Raw genomic sequence first — 20,752 nt, 5'->3', positions numbered from 1 at the left:
GAAAAAATATTCAAGTTATTATTGAAACATAGCTTTTAGCTTTCATCCAATCTGATACTTGAAATTATACAGTAATAAAAATATGAACAAAATTAAACACAAATATATGACATTTAGTAGCCAGCTTTAATGAGTTCACCATTTACTGTTAGATATTTAAATGAAATAGTTTTATGTATGATGACAAGAAATATGATTGATGTTTTCAGCAATATATTTCAACATTATGAAAGTATAACTTCATGTTTTTGTGTATTCCAGGAAAGCCCAACTTGTATAATCACCCAAATGAGACTGGCCAAATAAACACTCAGAACCCACGTTTATGAATTTATATGAGTAAATTTATGAATTACTTTGTGTATTACCTTATAAATTACTGTGTGTATTCATAAAGCATATATCATTCCTTACCAGTTGGGGATCACTATCAGACTCTAGTATAGAACAGGTTAACATTTTAAAATTCAGTGATTATAAATTAATAGTAAATATAATCCAGATAATTTCCACAAAATGAATACATTATAGAAAATTGAACAATTCTTTTCTGCAAAACAAAAATAGAGAATGAAGGCCAAATAACTGGATAATACCCATTTCAATCACAGTTTCTCAAGTACTTCTATTATATTGACATTTTTTACAATTCCTTTGTCGTTTTCAGGCACAGATATAGTGAGTTTAGTGCATGCTGTTTTAGGGGCAGACATTTTACTGAAGGCAATATAAGCCACATCACTTTAAAACCTTGTATTTCTTACTGGATTTCCCTAGTGGCTCAGCAGTAAAGAACCCACCTGCTAATGCAGGAGATGAGGGTTTGATCCCTGGGTCCAGAAGATACCCTGGAAAAGGAAATGGCAACCCATTCCAGTATTCTTGCCTGAGAAATCCCATAGACAGAGGAGCCTGGTGGGCTACAGTCCATGGGGTCACAAAAGAGTGGAACACAACTTAGCAAATAAACAACATTTCTTACTATTAAAATTACAAAATATAGATTTTAAATAGTCTTATTTGGTAGAATTCTGTTTCCAGATAAGATGGATTATTTAAACCTGCTTTAAATTCAGAAATTTTCAGTTTGAAGCAACAGACAGCAGATGATATATAAAGAACTAAAGGGGCTAAGATTCCTGAAAAGGAAAATCCTTGGAGCTGTGAACTGACTCCAACAGTTAATTTGCCCTAAAGAAGTCTGCAAAGTCTAAGAAAAGGCCAGGGATAGAGTAACTTCAACAGTCTTTGGCAAACTGGAGGATTCAAGCTCATGGCCAGTTTTTCCCCTCATGGTATTTGTCAAATTATGGGACATTCCAGGAAAGAAGAAGAAAATATTAAGTGGAAAATTACTGAAAAGCCGAGTGAAGTTTTAATAGTCTTAATATATGAGATTAGAATTTGTGATCTGCCATCTGAGAGACTGTGGAGAATACACTGAGTTCTGAGCTGAAAATTCTGGAGGACCCAGGTACTTATTAGGACTGGAAAGAATCTTGCCTAAGCACAGTGCCTGTTTTGAATTAAGGCAATTTGATTAGACATGTTTCTATCAATCTAAAGGGGATTCCCAGTGGCACTAGTGGTAAAGAGCCCGCCTGCCAGTGCAGGAGACTTAAGAGACTCTGGTTCAGTCCCTGGGTTGGGAAGATCCCCTGGAGGAGGGTATAGCAACTCACTCCAGAATTCTTGCCTGGAGAATCCCATGGACAGAGGAGTCTGGCGGGCTACAGTCCATAGGGCCTCAAAGACTCAGATACAGCTGAAGCTACTCAGCATACACTGTCGAGCTAACAAAGGAAAAGATGGACTCTTTCTGGAAGAATATAATATCATCAGGACCCTGGAGGAGAGCTTTTTACATTAATAATCAACATTCAATAAAAAGTATAAGGCATACATACAAAAAAACTGGTTGACATGAATAAAACCTAGAGGAAAAAACAGACATATGGGTGATCTACAGATAAAATAGACACTAGAACTGACTGACAATGGTGTTAAAATAAGTATAACTAATATGTTAAAATAAGGAATATAGAAAACAGGTAAAGAGAATTTCACCACAGAATGAAATAAAATAGAAAATAATTTGAGGACTGAAAAATATAATACTGAAATTTTAAAATATTAGATTGTATAATGGCATAGTTGTCATAAAAGATTATAGGATTAGTGAATGCAAGACAGGTCAATATTAAATATCCAAATAGAAGCACTGAGGAATAAAATAATTAAAAATACAGATAAGAACATTTAGTTACACGTAGAACATAATGAAAAACTCCGACACATACATGATCATAATCCTGGAAGGACTAGGAATAGGGAATAAGGAATGTGTAAAGAAAAGATGACCAATAATGATGAAAAAATTTATCCCTCAAGATGTTCAGTGAACCTAATTAGAAGAATAAAAAACTGCACATCTAGAAATATCACAGGAAGGCTGCTAAAGACTAAGGTCAAAAAGAAAATCTTAAAAGCAATCACATGAAAATGACATTGCTTTTAAAGGAAAAACAGTAAGATGGAGAGCTCTGACCATCAAGAAGCCAAAAGACAAAGGAATAATGTCTTTTGAGTCCTGAAAAAAACTAGCTACCAGACTAGAATTCTATCACCAGAAAACACATCTTGCAAAACGAAGTTCTAAAACAAACAAAAACTGCAAGAATCAATCACAGTCCCATCTGCACTAAAATAAATACTTTTAGTGGATTCATTAGGAAGAAGGAAAACAGTCCTGGAGGAATCACAGATTTGCAGGAAGAAATTAACAAGAATAAGGGTAACTATAAATTGTTATTTATTGATTAATAAACATAGAAATAATAGTTTCTTAAAGGATTTAAAGTATACATAAAATTTTAATTCATGATGGTGATGTAAAAGGCAGGTGATATAAACAGAGTTAAGGAATTCTAAGGTTCTAAACATTATCATGAGAGTAGTAAACTGAAATAATTTGTATTAGACACTTGTAGATTAAAGATGCATGTTGTAACCTTTAGAATAATCATAAGAGTAATTTTAAAATGAATTGAAGGAAAAAATAAGAAATATCTAAATTATCCAAAAGAAGAAAAAAACTTTAAGAGCAAATAGAAAAAGAATTTAGATGGTGAATATAAATGGATAGATATAAAATATTACAGTAATTGCTATTGGATTAAATAATCCAGTTAACCAAAATTGTCAGAATAAGTTTAAGAAAAATTCAGCTATATGTTGTTACATACCTGTGTGTGTGTATTATCACAGGTTGAAAGTTTTAAAAATAGAAAAAGATACAAACATTAACCAAACTAATCAAGTGTAGATATACTCACATAAAACAAAGGAGACTTTAAGGAAAGATGCATTACTACAGATAAGGAGAGATATTTCATAATGATAAATGGATAAAATATACCAAAAATATGTCAGTTATAAGACTAAATATATCCCCGTAAGAAAACTACAAAATATAAAAAGTTAAATTGAAAGAACATAAGAAATAGATAAATCCACAGTCATAGGAGAGGATGTATTAACAATTAACTCAACCACTGATACAAGACACACAAAAACATAATATTAAAAATCTGAACACCACAGTAACCATATTTGAATAAACTGACATACATAGTACATGGGAAAGTACATGTTCTTTTTATATGCATATGGCATATATCAAAATTGTCCATATTCTAGGTCATAAAGCAATTCTCTAAAAATTTTTAAAGAAATGGAATTAAGTTAGAAATAAAAATTTATCCAGAAATCCCCAAATGCTTCAAAAGTAAATAATATAATCCATGAGTCGAAAGAAGAAATCGCAGAAGAAATTTCCATACATTTTGAACTGGGTAAAAATTAAGATATGATATATCAAAACAGAAATTACAGAGAAATTTTAAAACTTTAAATGAACATGTTAGATAAAAAAGGTTAAAAAACAATAACCTTTCATCTGAAGAAGTTAGAAAAAGAACAAATAAAGAAGGAAGAAATAATGCATGTATTATATATATAAACATAAATACAATGCTGATAAATATACAACCAAGAAGGGCTTCCCTGGTGGTTCAGTGGTGCAGAATCCATCTGCCAGTGCCAGAGACACAGGTTCAGTCCCTAGTCCAGGAAGATCCCACATGCCATGAGGCAACTAAGCCCATGCCACAACTATTGAGTTTGTGCTCTAGAGCCCAGGGAGCCACAATTACTGAAGCCCACAGGCCCTAGAATCTGTGCTCTTCAACAAGAGAAGTCGCCACAATGAGAAGCATTGTGTACTGCAACTAGAAAGTAGTCCCCACTTGCAGCAACTAGAGAAAAGCCCATGCAGCAACAAAGACCCAGCACAGCCAAAACTAAATAAATAAAATTATTTTTAAAAGTACATAACTAAGAAGATTAACAAAACTTAAAGTTGGTTCTATGTCATGATGAATGGAATTAAAGACTCTTACTAAGACTACTAAGATTAATTTTAAAAAGAAAGAAAACACTGATCACAAATATCAGGGATGAAAAAAGGAACATCATTACCAATCCTACAGACATTAAAAAATTAAAAAGGATATTACGAACAACCATATGCCAATAAATTTGACAATTTATATAAAATGGAAAACATCTTTTAAATACACAATTTACTAAAACTGAAACAAGAAGAAATCTAATTAGTTCTATCTATTGAGTAAATTAAACTTGTTATTAAAAACCTTCCCACTTCAGTTCACGCTAGTGAATTCTCTTAAATACTCATGGAACAACTAATACCAACTTATATAAAATCTTTTGGAAGATAGAAAAAATGGAATATTTCCCAGATTATTTGGGTACCAGAATGACTTCAATGAATTATGACATCCAAATCTGAATAGGACATCATAAGGAAGGAAAATTAGAGACCAATCTCTATTAAAAACTCAGATGGAAAAATTCTAAACAAAATATCAACAAATAAAATTCAGAAATACATGAAAGAGAAATAATAAAGTATGAGAAAACTTACTCAGGGAATATAAATCAATTTAATATTTAAAATCTATCAATATAATTTATCACATTAATAGGTAAAGGAGAAAAATCATATGCTTACCTCAATGGATACAGAAAAAAATTACTTGATAAAATTCAACACACACAATTGTTAGCAGACTGGAAACAGAAGGGAACTTTCAGAAAGTATTTTAAAATTTACAATAAACATTATACTTAATGGAAAATTATTTAAAAGTTTTCTTCAGTGATCAAGAATAAAACAAGAATGCCTGTTTATACTATTTCATTTCAATGTTTTACTGCAGGTTCTAAGCAGTGGAATAAAGCAAAGAAAAAATGCACAGTAATTTGAAGGGATGAAATAAGAGGTCTTTTTTAAAAAATGACAATGGGACTTCCCTGGTCGCTCAGTGGTAAAGAATCCAGCTGCCAATGCAGGAGACACAGTTTTGATCCCTGATCTGGGAGGATCCCACATGCCTCAGAGTAACTAAGCCTGTGTGCCACAGCTATTGAGCCTGTGCTCTATAGCCCAGGAGTAGCTCAGCTAGCCAAGCCAGACTGCCCTGGAGCCCATGCTCTGCAAGGAAAGAAGCCACCACAATGAGAAGCCCACTCTCTGCAATTAGAGAGTAGCCCCTGACTGAGGCAACTAGGGAAAGACTTCGCAGCAATGAAGACCTAGAACAAGCAAAACTAAATAAATAAATACGATTATTTTTTTAAATGACATGATTGTACACATTTAAAGTCATAAAGAATCTGCAGACTGTTAGGATTAATAAATGAAGTTAGTAATGCCACTGGATATAAGGTCTACATGCAACTAATAATTGTATTCCTATATAGCAACAAAACCCAGAAAATGAAGAATTCCAAGTTATCATTTACAAGTTTCAGAAATATCAAACTTCTAGAAACAAACCTAACAATATCCATAAAACTTATACACTGAAAAATATAAAATATTATTGAGAAAAGTTACATACTTGAATAAACAGAGGGATATATAATGTTCCAATACTGGAACTGAGCGACTTCACTTTCACTTTTCACTTTTCACTTTCATGCACTGGAGAAGGAAATGGCAACCCACTCCAGTGTTCTTGCTTGGAGAATCCCAGGGTTGGCAGAGCCTGGTGAGCTGTCGTCTATGGGGTCGCACAGAGTCAGACACGACTAAAGTGACTTAGCAGCAGCAGCAGCAATGCTGGGAATATGTCAGTTCTTCCCAGTCAGTCTATAAATGCAATAAAATCCTAAACAAAACTTTAGCATGTTTCTTTGTGAAAGGTAACAAGATGAACCTAAAGTTTATATAGAGACTTCCCTGGTAGTCCAGTGGTAAGGCACCATGCTCCCAATGCAGGGGGCCTGAATTCAACCCCTGGCCAGAGAACTATTAATAGATCCCACATGCTGCAACTAAAACTCCACATGCCACAACTAAGACCAGGCACAGCCAAATAAATAAAAATATTACAAAGATAATAAAGTTTATGAAAGTGAAAGTGAAGTCGCTCAGTCGTGTCTGACTCTTTGCCACCCCATGGACTGTAGCCTACCAGGCTCCTCTGTCCATGGGATTTTCCAGGCAATAGTACTGGAGTGGATTGCCATTTCCTTCTCCAGGGGATCTTCCTGACCCACAGATCGAACCTGGGTCTCCTGCATTGTAGACAGATGCTTAACCATCTGAGCTTCCAGGGGAGTCAATAAAGTTTACAGGGAAATACAAAGGGACAATAATAACTAAAACAACTTTAAAGGAAAGAGTAAAACTAGAAGACTTACCAATCAGATAATAAAACCTATTATGAAGTATAGTAATTAAGAAGACAGCATGGTATTGCAGGACTTCCCTGGGTGATACAGTGGATAAGACTCCCCATGCCAACTCAGGGGACATGGGTTCAGTCCCTGGTCAGGGAAGATTCTGCATGCTGTGGAGTAACTCGACTGCCATAACTACTGACTCCATGCTCCAGAGCCCATGAGTCTCAACTACTGAAGCCCATGCACCTAGAGCCTGTGCTCTGCAACGAGAAGCCACTGCAATCAGAAGCCCGTGCACAGCAACAAAGAGCAGCCCCCACTCCCCTCAATAGAGAAAAGCCTGCCTGCAGTGACAAAGACCCAGTGCAACCAGAAAGTAATTGATTAAAAAACTGGTATATCTGTATAATGAATTATTACTTAAAAAGCAATATGGTACTGCAGGATAAACAAAGAGAAAAATGGGGTAAAAACACTTGTACAGAACTATAGACCCCTGATTTATGAAAAAATGATACATCAGAAAATAATTGGGAATACAGCTTCTTTTCAGTAGGTGGTGTGGTCATTTGGATATTTACCTGAAAAAAAGCAATTTGACTCTAACCTGATTAACATAAAAAAATTAATTTCAGGAGGATTACAGCTCTAAATGTGAAAAGTAAAGTAACTGATTTTTCAGAGGCACCATACAGTGATACTTTCATGACTTTGGTGCATGCAAAGATTTAAAGAAAATACAAAAAGTTCAAACCATAAATAAAAAATATTGGAAAATTAGACTTAAGTTAGGTTTTGTTTTTCAAAGATATCTCAAGAGAGTTAAAAATGCTAGCCATAGAATGGGAGAGAATATTTGTAATACATACTTCTAAAAAAGTACTTATACCAAGAATATGTAAGAAACTTCTAAAGATCAATCAGAAAAAGGGCAAATACCTTAAATAGAAAAACAGACAAAAGATTTAAGCAATTCACAAGGATACACCCTAATAAAAATAACCATGTGAAAAATGTGCTAATTTAAGGAATCATCAGGGAACCACTAATTAAAATTACAGTGACATAAAATAAAAATAAAATTACAATATAACATCACACACTCATCAGAGTGTTTAAAATTAAAAGATAATATCAAATGTTGACAAGGATATGGAGCAACTGGAACTCTCACTCTTTGCTAGTTTTCATAAAACCAGAGTTGAAAACTATTTTGCAGTATCTATTAAAGCTGAAACAAAAAGATAAATATGTGTGCACATCTTAAGGCACAGCAGTCTAACTCCTAGGAATATTAAATATAAATGAACACACAGACACCAAAAGACAAGAATGTTTATAATAGGACTACTCAATATATACACAAACTGAAAAACCCTAAGGTCCATCTACTGGAGAATAAATTAAAAATGGTGGTACAATACAATAACAAAGCAATCAGAATAAAATAAACAATATGTAACAGATCAATTTTACAAAGGTAAGATTGAGTGAAAGAAGGCAAGCATAACACTCCATTTGTGTACGTTTAAAAAAAAAAGACAGAAACTATGATACTATGACACACACATGATACTGTAACTCAGGAGAGTGCTTACCTTTATCTAGCAGGGGAAGAATAGTGACCAGACAATAACAAGAGGGAGCTTCTATGGTTTTTGTTAACATTTCAGCTTTTACTTTACATTTTGCTTATGAATGTGTTCATTTGCTGAACTTTTTTGAGTTGTACACTCATGATTATGTCCTTTCCTGATATATTTTAAAATTGTTAATACTGTAAGATTCTAAACATCTATTATTACTTATTTCTTAATCAATTAAGGATCCAATAAGGGAAGTTTCTTCGTGTGCTTAAAATGCACTTTCTGAGGAATACCAGGGTTTTAGTTTGCTCTGAAAAGTATTCTTTCACTGGAAGTTAACCTAGCACATGTTTTTTTAAGAACATCCAATAACTAAGAACTGGAGACACAATTGGGAACAATTCTGTGACTTCAAATATATTGGCTGCATATATATGAAATGAAACAGCAAATACTATATGCAATAGTATATAATGACTCCTGGTGGTGCTGCAGACTAGAAGTATGAATGGAGAGATTAGTGACTGCCCGGGAAGCCAAGAAATTAAAAGACGCTTACTCCTTGGAAGAAAAGTTATGACCAACCTAGACAGCATGTTGAAAAACAGAGACATTACTTTGCCAACAAAGGTCCGCCTAGTCAAGGCTATGGTTTTTCCAGTAGTCATATATGGATGTGAGAGTTGGACTGTGAAGAAAGCTGAGTGCTGAAGAATTGATGCTTTAAAACTGTGTTGTTGGAGAAGACTCTTGAGAGTCCCTTGGACTGCAAGGAGATCCAACCAGTCCATTCTAAAGGAGATCAGTCCTGGGTGTTCTTTGGAAGGAATGATGCTGAAGCTGAAACTCCAGTACTTTGGCCACCTCATGCAGAGTTGACTCACTGGAAAAGACTCTGATGCTGGGAGGGATTGGGGGCAGGAGAAGAAGGGGACGACAGAGGATGAGATGGCTGGATGCCATCACCAACTCGATGGATACTAGTTTGAGTGAACTCCGGGAGTTGGACAGGGAGGCCTGAGGGCGTGCTGCAATTCATGGAGTCGCAAAAAGTCCGACACGACTGAGCGACTGAACTGAACTGGGAAGCCATTAAACTGGGAATCAGAACTCCCAGTGCTTTCTAAAGAAGGAAGCATTTTACATAAGACCTAGACGTGGAGGACTCCAGAAAAGGGAATCGGCCTAATGCAAGCCAGTCAGAGAGATTTAACCCGAGCTTATTTAACCAGATCACCTGGATTGATTGTATATCGGGAGCTGAAGAAACTGCACCTTCTTGACAGAGAAGGCAGTGGCATCCCACTCCAGTACTCTCGCCTGGAAAATCCCATGGACGGAGGAGCCTGGTGGGCTGCAGTCCATGGGGTCGCGAAGAGTCGGACACGACTGAGGGACTTCACTTTCACTTTTCACTTTCATGCACTGGAGAAGGAAATGGCAACCCACTCCAGTGTTCTTGCCTGGAGAATCCCAGGGACGGAGGACGCTGGTGGGCTGCCGTCTATGGGGTCGCACAGAGTCGGACACGACTGAGGCGACTTAGCAGCAGCAGCACCTTCTTGAACCGGATTTGGAAATGCAGACCGCGCCAGCAAAAACGCTACAGAAAAGGCAAGTTCTCTTTCTTGCTATATTGTTCCTTTTGTGGGAGGCTGGCTCTGAAGAAATTAGATACTCCATGCCAGAAGAAACAGAAAGTGGGTCTTTTGTGGCCAACCTGGCAAAAGACCTGGGTCTCAGGGTGGCGGAACTAGCCACGAGGGGCGCGCGAATCCATTACAAAGGAAACAAACAGCTCTTGCAGCTGGATATAACGACCGGGAATTTGCTTCTATATGAAAAACTAGACCGGGAAGTATTGTGCCGGGCAACAGATCCCTGTATACTGCATTTCCAACTATTACTGGAAAACCCGGTGCAAATTATTCAGGCTGATCTACAGCTCACAGATATAAATGACCATTCCCCAGAGTTCCTAGAGAGAGAAATGCTTCTAAAAATCCCAGAGAGCGTCCAGACAGGGACTGTGTTTCCTTTGAAAATAGCTCAGGACTTTGACATAGGTAGCAACACGGTTCAAAACTACACAATCAGCCCCAACTCCCATTTTCATGTTGTCACTCATCATCGTGGAGATGGCAGAAAATGCCCAGAGCTGGTGCTGGACAAAGCACTGGATCGGGAGCAGCAGCCTGAGCTCAGTTTCACCTTCACTGCGCTGGATGGGGGTGGGAGGGCTCCGCCCAGATCTGGGGCCACTACAGTCCGCATTGAAGTCGTGGACATTAATGACAATGATTTTTTACAGTCCGTCTATGAGGTATAGATTCCAGAGAACAGACCCCTAAACTCCTTAGTTGTCGCTGTCTCTGCCCGAGATTTAGATGCAGGAACATATGGGAAAGTAGCCTATGCACTATTCCAAATGGCTTAGTCAGCCATTTGTAATAGACGAAATAACAGGAGAAATTAGTCTGAAAAGGGCTTTGGATTTCGAGGCAACTCGATTTTATAACGTGGAGATTGCAGCCAAAGATGGGGGGGGGGGGGCTTTCGGGGAAATGCACTGTAGCTATAGAGGTGGTGGATGGGGACGACGACGCTCGCAAACGGACCATGTCGAGACTCATCAGCTCCATTCCTGAAAACTCCCCAAAGACTGTGGTGGCTGTTTTCAGTGTTTACGATCCAGATTCTGGGGACAACGGTAAAATGATTTCCTCCATTCAGAATGATCTCCCCTTTCTGTTGAAACCCATGTTCAAAAACTTTTACACTCTGGTGAGAGACCGCTAGACAGAGAGGAAAGAGCCGGGTACATCACCATCACAGTCACTGACATGGGAACCCCCAGACTGAAAACGGAGCACAACATAACCGTGCTGGTGTCCGACGTCAACGACAACGCCCCCGCCTTCACCCAGACCTCCTACACCCTGTGGGTCCGCGAGAACAGCCGCCCCGCTCTGCACATCGGCAGCGTCAGCGCCACAGACACAGACGCGGGGGCCAACGCCCAGGTCACCTACTCACTGCTGCCGCCCCACGACCCGATCCTGCCCCTCGTATCCAACAACCCCGACAACGGCCACTTCTTTGTCCTCACGTCCCTGGACTTCGAGACCCTGCGGGCCTTCGAGTTCCGCGTGGGCGCCACCAACCGCGGCTCGCCGGCGCTCAGCAGCCAGGCGCTGGTGCGCGTGCTCGTGGCGGACGCCAACGACAACGCGCCCTTCGTGCTCTACCCGCTGCAGAACGCCTCGGCGCCCTGCACCGAGCTGGTGCCCAGGGCGGCCGAGCCGGGCTACCTGGTGACCAAGGTGGTGGCGGTGGACGGCGACGCGGGCCAGAACGCCTGGCTGTCGTACCAGCTGCTCAAGGCCACGGAGCCCGGGCTGTTCGGCGTGTGGGCGCACAACGGCGAGGTGCGCACGGCGCGGCGCGCGACGCGCCCAAGCAGCGGCTGGTGGTGCTGGTCAAGGACAACGGCGAGCCGCCGCTGTCGGCCAGCGTCACGCTGCACGTGCTGCTGGTGGACGGCTTCTCGCAGCCCTACCTGCCGCCCCCGGAAGCGGAAGCGGCGGCCGCGGCGCCGGCCGACCCGCTCACCGTCTACCTGGTGGTGGCCTTGGCGTCGGTGTCGTCGCTCTTCCTCTTCTCGGTGCTGGTGTTCGTGGCGGTGCGGCTGTGCAGGAGGGGCGGGGCGGGCTCGGCGGGTCGCTGCCCGGTGCCCGAGGGCCACTTCGTGGACGTCAGCGACCCACAGGTACCAGTAGGAGGTGTGATTGACCTTATGCTCGGGATTAAATGAGTTTAAACTCTTAAAGCCGATTCTGGCCAACCTCCCGTTGAATAGAGGAAAATGCCAACTTTCGGAATAGCTCTGGATTCAATTAGGGATCTCATCATGATGCAAGGTATTTGTCATTTATCTGTAATTCCCCAAATGAAAAATTTGAGAACCTCATGGAGAAAAATCCCACATTCAGGTATATCATTGATTTCCCTTTTACAATGAACTTGTCTAATTTTGGAAAACTCCATTCGATTCTTACCGTTTTTGTTTTAGCGTGCCATTCCAAATCTTTGCATGCTGTTGTTTTCTCTACATTCATTCTGCTTCATCATACTCTAAAAGTTTATTTGATGCTAAATAACAAAAATTTAAAATGTTTACATAATATTTGGTTTTTAAAGGAATATATGCATAGAAATATGTAAGAAAGCTGTATGAAAACCAACACTCTTCTGTTTACACTCCCTAGCTCTCATCCTACTGGAAAATAATTTTTAATGAATATTTTCATGGAATTATTACATACAGAAAAATGGACAAATCCTTAATACAGCTCACTGTATTTTCAGAAAATGAACATACTTGACATCAGCATCTTGAAGAAATTAAACGTTATTAACATCCCAAGTGCCACACAAATTACCCCTTAAAATCACTGCCAGTTCAAACATAACAGATGACTCAATACCCAATGCTACAGCTGTTTTGCCTGTTTTGAATTTATATAAATGAAATAGTAGAGTGTGAACTGTTTTGCATTGCATCTGGTGTCTTTAACTCAGCAATATGTTTATGACATTTATCCATAATACTGTTTTTAATTTTAGTTCTTCATTCTTGTTACTATATAGTATTCCACTGTGACTATTTCACAATTTGTAACTCATCCTACTGTATATGGATATTTGGGTTCATGTAAGGTTTGGCTGTTTGAATAATACTGTTATAAACATTCTCATACATATCCTTCAACAAACATGTATAAGCATTTCTGTTCTGTATATACCTACGCTGGAATTGCTGCTCATTCAGTAAGTGCATGTCCACTTTTAGTAGATATTTCCAAATAGTTTTTCAAAGCGGTTGTACCCGTTTACACTGACTGCTATCAGCAGCATATGGATGTAACGGTTCCTCAACATTCTTGCCAACATATGGTATTATCTGTTTTTTATTTTATCCCTCTGGAAAGCACTTTTAAACCTTTATCTTCTAACTTTTTAAATACTTTCTTCTCACTAAAGAATATGCTTGTAACTTTTTCATAAGCTTCAGTTGCACTCTATTGTTGTTGGTAGCCTATACACTTTAACTTTCCCTCATCCATATAGTTATCTCATGATTTTCTCTGCTCAAACGAAACCTCCAGTTATTATTCCACTAACAACCACTTATTATTTTCTTGTATGAAAGAAACTAATAGAATTCTTTTTTTCCTATTGTTTCTCCCTCACACTTTCAAACCTCTCAAAAATGAGTTTTTACTTCTATATAGTCAGGATTAATGGTACTTTTTACTCTTTGACTATAGTTAAGAGTTCCTTGTATTGTTTATAGATGTTTTAAAACCTAAAAAGCAATATTAAAATCTTATTTTTAATGACTATATAAATTATGAATGCTCTTCAGCTAAAGATCACCAGGAACACATTATATCAGAACAAAGTTGGGTTTACTGACTTATAATGAGGGAGACTGCACACCATGGAGAACCATTGATCAATGCACATAATAGCACCCTACCAAGGAGATAGAGGATCTGGGCTTATGTTAGGTGATTTTGGGTAGAGTTCAAGGAAATCTCCTTTCCTTTTTTTAAAATTCCATCTCTTTGCTACAGTATATACCCTCAAGTGGCTTTTTAAGAGAAGGTACACAAATACAGACTTTTTGTATCTCTGCATGTCTGAAAATGCAGTTTTCGCTTCTGCTTCACTGCATACATATATATTCAATACACTTTCTAACAATTCATGCCTTGTCATATCTGAAATTATTTCATCTCTAGTATTATTTCCTTAATAGTTGTATCCCTAACTTATTTTTTCTGAGGCTCGAGCTTGTTGGATATTGAACAATTTAAATCATTTCTCTCTGTTTCTTATATTTTTCCTGTATATCTTTGGTTTTCCCTCTATATCCTCATTTAACATCTTTCAGTCACCTTGAGTATGTTTATTAAATTTTCAATTTTAATGGAGTATTTAAATCCCTAGGTGTTTTCTTATTATCTGATGTGTCTTTTCCATAGTAGCACTTGGAATTTTCAAAGTTCATTTTATTTCCTAAATGATCTGTTTCCTGGAGTTCTCATTTCTTTTTTCTGTGTTTCTGTATAATTTTTGGTTTTCATAAGTCTGGTGAGAGATGTGTTCATATGTAAGAAAAATAATTTGAGTATCTGGTGTGTAGCAATTGCTGTTTTGCTAGGTCTTATCAGCTTTTCTGTGATAAGGTAGTCTGCACCCAAGTTTCTGTCCTGAGTGGATTTTCTGACAAGGTGCTCTGCATGAGGTAGTGCAGAGCCAGGTTTATAAAATATCAGACTTTAAGCAGCATTGTGATGAATGGGCAAAGAACTCTTTTCAGGATGTGGCCCTGCAAGTGTTAGGATACAAAAATTTTATGCTGGGATTCCTATTCTTCACTAAAATATTCTAGTGTTCTCCAAAAAAATTCCTTTTTATTTCTTAAGAAATGAGACTTAATGTTTTTGAAGAAAGGTCTGGAGGAAGACTGCTGCTGCTGCTGCTAAATCTCTTCAGTCGTGTCTGACTCTGTGCAAGAGGAAGGCTAATCATTATTAAAATTATATGTTACATATATTTTTCATATTACATACTATCTATGTACTTTATGTTTTCTAAATTCTGTACACATATCTCATTTACTCATTTAAATAATGGTACAATTGGTAAGCCAAGTTTAGAGATGAACAAACCAGAGTTAAAGTAACTTGCCCAAGGCTACCTAGCTAATAAATAGTGGAATCAGGATTTGACTCCAGGCAGCCTGACCCCAAAGATAGCGCTTTTTTGTCTTTACTTTTTAAATTTTGAAATCTATTAAACATTCCAAAAAGTGTACACAATGTATATGTGCAATTTAAAAATAATAAAATGTTCATCATCTACTTAAGAATTAGAACAATGCCAAGACGTTGGAAATCCTTGTGTGCCTCCACCATAACATCTTCTACTTGCATTAAAATCAACCACTACCCTGAATTTTTATTAATTGTTATTCTTTGTAGTTGTATTGGAAATGCATATATTGCTTAATAATACACTGTTTGATCTTTTCTGTCTTTGCAATTTATATAAATGGATTGATATAGTATGGACATCTGTGGGCTTTTCTCAGTCATTATGGTATTGAACTCATCAGTGTTAAATGCAGTTCATTCAATTACACCACTCTACAGTATCCCATTATATAAATACACCCTCACCTTTAAATTCATTTTATTGTAGATTTTTGGGTTGCTCCAAGAATTTGGCTATCATAACTATACTGATATAAGCATTCTTGAATATATCTCCTCATGCACTTGGGCAAGAGTTCCTTTTGGGTACAGGCACATCTAGGAAGGTGCTACCTGGGTCATAGCAAGAACTGGAATGATATCAAACTAAGTAAAATAGACTATTAAAAGATGCCAACACTGAGATGAAAGAGATGTTGGAAATATCTGACAAAGATTTTTAAATGGACGGTGAAAAACGCCTCAATAAGCAATATTAAACATGCTTGAAATAAAAGAAAAAATATTCTCAGAAAAGAAATGTAAAATTGTACAAGGAAATAAAAGATGTAAAGAACTACCAATGAAAATTTTAGAGATTAAAAATACAATTTTTGAAGAACTCAGTGGACAAGCTTAACAACAGGAAGACAAAGAGTCAATGAACTAGAAGATATAACAATAGCATTTACCCAATTTTAGCAAGAGAGAGAAAACAGACTAAAAATTTAACAGAGCCTTGAGACCTGTTGGACAGTAATAAGAGAGCTAACATTTGTGTCATTGGAACCCCAGAAGGAGAGAAGACCTTCCAAATTTGGCAAAAGATAGAGATCCAGAGATTTAGAAAGCCAAACAAATCCAAAACAAGATAAACAAAAAAATATACCGAAAAGATACAGTCACATCTCTGAAAACTGAAGAAAAGGAAAAAGTCTGAAAAGCAGTGACAGATAAATGACACATTACACATAGAGCAATGACAATATGAATGAGAGTCGATTTCTCATCAGAAACCATGGAAGTCAGAAGAAAATGGCACAGTATTTTCCAAGTGATGAAAAGAACAATTAACCCAGAATTCTACATACAGTGAAAATACCCTCCTGGAAGAAAATTTGTTGCCGTAAGGCCTACTCTTTTAAAAATGGCTAAAGGGAGCTCTCCAAACAGAAAGGAATCAATAATAAAAGGAATCATGGAATATCAGGAAAGAAGAACAAACACAGTAAACAAAAATATGGGTAAACACCATAGATTTTCCTTCTCTTTAGAATTTAGTTTTCTAAATTATGTTTGATGGTTAAATCCAAAATTATAACACTGTCTATGTTCAAAATTTCTATAGAGGAAATATTTAAGACAATTATATTATAAATGGGGAAGGGTAAAGGTATGTAATGGTACTGAAGTTTTCCACCCTTGCATATGCAAAATGACAACCAGTAAACCCTGAAGGAAATGGCAACCCACTCCAGTATTCTTGCCTGGAAAACCCCATGGACAGAGGAGCATGGTAGGCTACAGTCCATGGGGTTGCAAAGAGTCAGACACAACTGAGTGACTTCATTTCACTTCAAACCCTAACAAGTTATGTGTGGGCCAACTACTATAAAAGCTATACAAAAGCACACACTAAAACCCACTATAGATAAAGTAGAACTCTAAAACCTGTTTTTATAACCCACAGGAAGGCAGGAAAACTAAAATGGAGACAGAAAAGACAGACAAATAGAAAACAACAAAAAAATAAAACTATAGACTTAAGCTTTAATATATCAGTAATTACATTAAATGTAAATGTTTTGAACACACCAATTAAAACAGATGACCAGAATGGGTTTTCAAAAATGGACCAACCATATGCTAGCTATAGGAAACTTCACTCCAGATATTATGACACAGGCAGATTGAAAGTAAAAAGAAAAATATGCAAGGAAAATGACCAGAGAGAGAGTAGAACATTATATAATGATAAAGACAATCCTAAAAATATACATACCAAACAACAGAGATGAATAATTTGTTAAGCAAAAACTGACAGAACTGAAAGGAGAAATAGATCCACAATTAAACTTGGAGATTTAAACACCCTCTCTCAACCCTATTTCAGCTCATGGAACAACTAGACAGAAAATCAACGAGAATACAGAAGAGCTCAACGAACAACCAGCATATTTATAGAACACCCAGAAATTCCAGAATACACATTCTTTTCAAATGCTCAGAGATCATATACAACACAGACCACATAAATAAGCCTAATACAAACTCAACCAATTTTTAAAACTGAAGTCATACAGCATGGGTTCTCCAACTACAATGGAATCAAACTAAAAATAACAGGAAAATAAAAGGAAAATCTTCAAACACTTGGAGACTAAACAATACACTTCTAATTAATCCATGGGTCGATGACAAAGTCACAAGGGAAAATTTTCAAATATATTGAAGTGAACTGGAAATGTAAAAACAACATATCAAAATGTATAAGATGTATTTTAAGTGGTACAGAGGGAATTTTATAACACAAAATACATATATTAGAAAAGAGAAAAAGTCTCAATCATCTAAGCTCCTACCTCAAGCATGCAGGAAAAGAAGGGGAAAATACACCCACAGCAAGCAGGAGGTAGGAATATATATATATATTAAAAAATAAATGAAATTCGAAATAAAAATAAAATTAGTGAGATGAGCTGTTTAATAAAATCGATAAAACTGGCAAATAGCAATGCTGGCAAAAAACTTTTTTCAATGATTTCAGTTTTCAAATGTGTTTAGCATCAAATTGTTTATATTTTCAAACTTTTCTGCAGCATGTATCCCATCCCATCAGTTGAAAGGTTTCCCTAAGTTATTGGCTTATATAGCATGTCTATCTTTTCCCTGAATACTGTGTTTTCCTTACATGTAACTAAATTTAGAAAGATTTCCAAGAGTTTCAATTCATCCTTGAAGCTTAGTCTTTATCTTTCATTTTTAATAAAGTTGAAGACTTTTTAAATTTTATAACAGAATGAAAGAAAGACAAATGTGTGGCATATAAATGGAAATCAGCAATGCAATGTTTATAAGTTAACTAAATAAAATTAAAATACTTGACAATGTTTCATCAGTTAAATTACTATTTCAATTCACTGGTAATAATCCAGCTAAATTAATCTTGAAAGGTAACTTCCAATTAGCACGCATGAGCAAAAAGAGCATGGCACATGGTGATTTTTTACATTGTTTAGCTTTCCTTGTCCAGAGGAGACCAAGATTGTGCCATCTAGTTACTAAAATTAACTTGAAAAATACTGATATAATTAATACAATTCCCAGTGGATCACAGAAATGTTCGTTATCTTGAGAGAGATGTGGGTTACACAGATGGATCCATTTGTTAAAAATGCTACAGTTAAGACTGGTGCATTTCAATTTGTGTAAACATGACCTTAAGAAAAGAACTATGCAAAACTGAACATTGACTGGGAGGCATAAAATGGAGGAAAAGGTATAGGTGAAACAAGACAGAATGTTGTGAAGTTGGGAGGTGTGTACATGGAAGTTTATGCTGTTTACTTTGAATATGTTGAACTTTGTCCATAATAAATTTTTAAATGAATAGTCCTTGTGAGATGGGTTTATAAAAGCAAAGTCAATTCAGCTCTACTTTAGCAAATCCAAGCAACTGAGAAGCATTTCCCTGAAGGAATCTAATGCAATCCACTTTCCAAAAAGGGAGTTCTTCACATACCCAACTGACATCTCTTTGGGTTACATTAAAATATTACCTTCTTTCTATTATAGCAACCAGTGCTCTCACAGACACTTTAATGATCTAACTTGATTTTTATACATACTGTACTACTAATAAATTAAATCTGTTTTAAAGTGAAAATAATTTAATAAGCTGTATTTGAGGATGCCTGCAGGCAAAGAGAGTGAATAAAGAACTCTGTGGATGCCAGAGATGGCATTAAGCTGGAATCAGAACTCAGAATGTCCACTGAAAGGAGAAAGCATTTAGGACTGAGCTACAAATAATTTTGTTTCAGAGAAGAAGCTAAACCCATCCAAGATGTTTCTGATTGTTGGTTTTACTTTATCAGTGTATTTCATTATTCATATCCTCGGGGAAGTCTGTTTTCAGCAACATTTACCAAGTGAACAATGGAGGTTGGTGACAGTGATCTTAATTTTATCCTTCTGGGTATATAGAGTTGCTTTTCAACTATAAAATTATTTCATCGGTTCAGAATTTAAATTTTATTTAGCTTTAATTTAGCTAGAGTTGAAGTATTTTGAAAAATATCATTTTTAACCTTCCATCATTCACTCCTTACCTGAAGTGAATTTTGCTTGAATTTAAATCATTTCACCTCTCCACAAATACAAAATCATTCTGAAGTAAATTATTTTTGGTATTTTTGTATGCTTAGATATGCACTGACCCATTTATTGCATTCTCAGGAAATTTAGAGATATATTTTCCAGTTTATCTGAGCAGAAATTGGAGAGATAGGAATGAACATAGTCATAATGAACTATCACTGAATTTCAGGGTATCCACTCAAATATAATCCACATTTCACACTACGTTATTTGGTCTGTATTTATAGGACCAAGTGTTATCCTTGTTGCGAAAGAATGGTAGAGGTGATTCTTGAATGTTTGTTTTCTACATTGCATTATGCCCTTATAACAGATAACAGGGTAATACATTTGGACTTTGATTAATTAATACACACAGCAGGGAAATTTGACCAAAAAGTTGCAATAAAATGAACAACTCTAATAAAATCATGGTCATTTCTACCAATACAAAAATGAAATGGATTACTAAAACCCTTACTTACGACACATACTGGATTACTCCTGGTCCCTCTTTTAAATAATTTGATTTGATACTTCTATAATACCTATTTCTTGGCCTCAATTTTCCTAATAGCCTAATTGTTCCCTTTATTGTGCAGGTGACCACCAAACAACGGTAAGTATGTTGTTCATTCCATTTTATCAGTCATATAGTTTAGAGAAATAAGTGTTTAAGATTGATCTTGCTAACCAACTTTTACTTTTGTATAGTGTATAGGTGGGACAATTAAATAGTATACTTCTCAGATTCAGAAATTACACTGCTCCTCAGAGATAAACTGCAAAGAGTGGGACACGACTGAGCAACTGAACTGAACTGAACTGAACCAATGAATAAAAGTTGGTTATAGGAAGTTTATATTACCTGAGGGAATAACTCTTAAATGTGTTAGTATGTATCAGAATCCTTAAAGGGAAAGACTGACTTACAGATTCGCTAGTACAGCCAGAAAGCTAGAAAATTCAAGTTCTGAAAAAGAAAAAAAA

General features: G+C 36.6%; 1 protein-coding gene across 1 annotated transcript; it reads left to right on the top strand.

Moving 5' to 3' along the window:
• Positions 9,864-12,519, top strand: LOC102188767 (protocadherin beta-5). The gene is given in 7 exon segments (XM_018050257.1): positions 9,864-10,790; positions 10,792-10,903; positions 10,905-11,142; positions 11,145-11,801; positions 11,804-12,119; positions 12,121-12,207; positions 12,209-12,519. Coding segments are annotated over 7 exon segments (2,313 nt in total). The 5' UTR covers positions 9,864-9,939; the 3' UTR covers positions 12,261-12,519.

The sequence above is a fragment of the Capra hircus genome, chromosome 7 (assembly GCF_001704415.2).
Source record: "Capra hircus breed San Clemente chromosome 7, ASM170441v1, whole genome shotgun sequence".
In the NCBI taxonomy this organism is placed as follows: Eukaryota; Metazoa; Chordata; class Mammalia; order Artiodactyla; family Bovidae; genus Capra; species Capra hircus.
The sequence above is the reverse complement of the archived record's forward strand: the minus strand, read 5'-3'. Positions and strand labels throughout refer to the sequence as shown.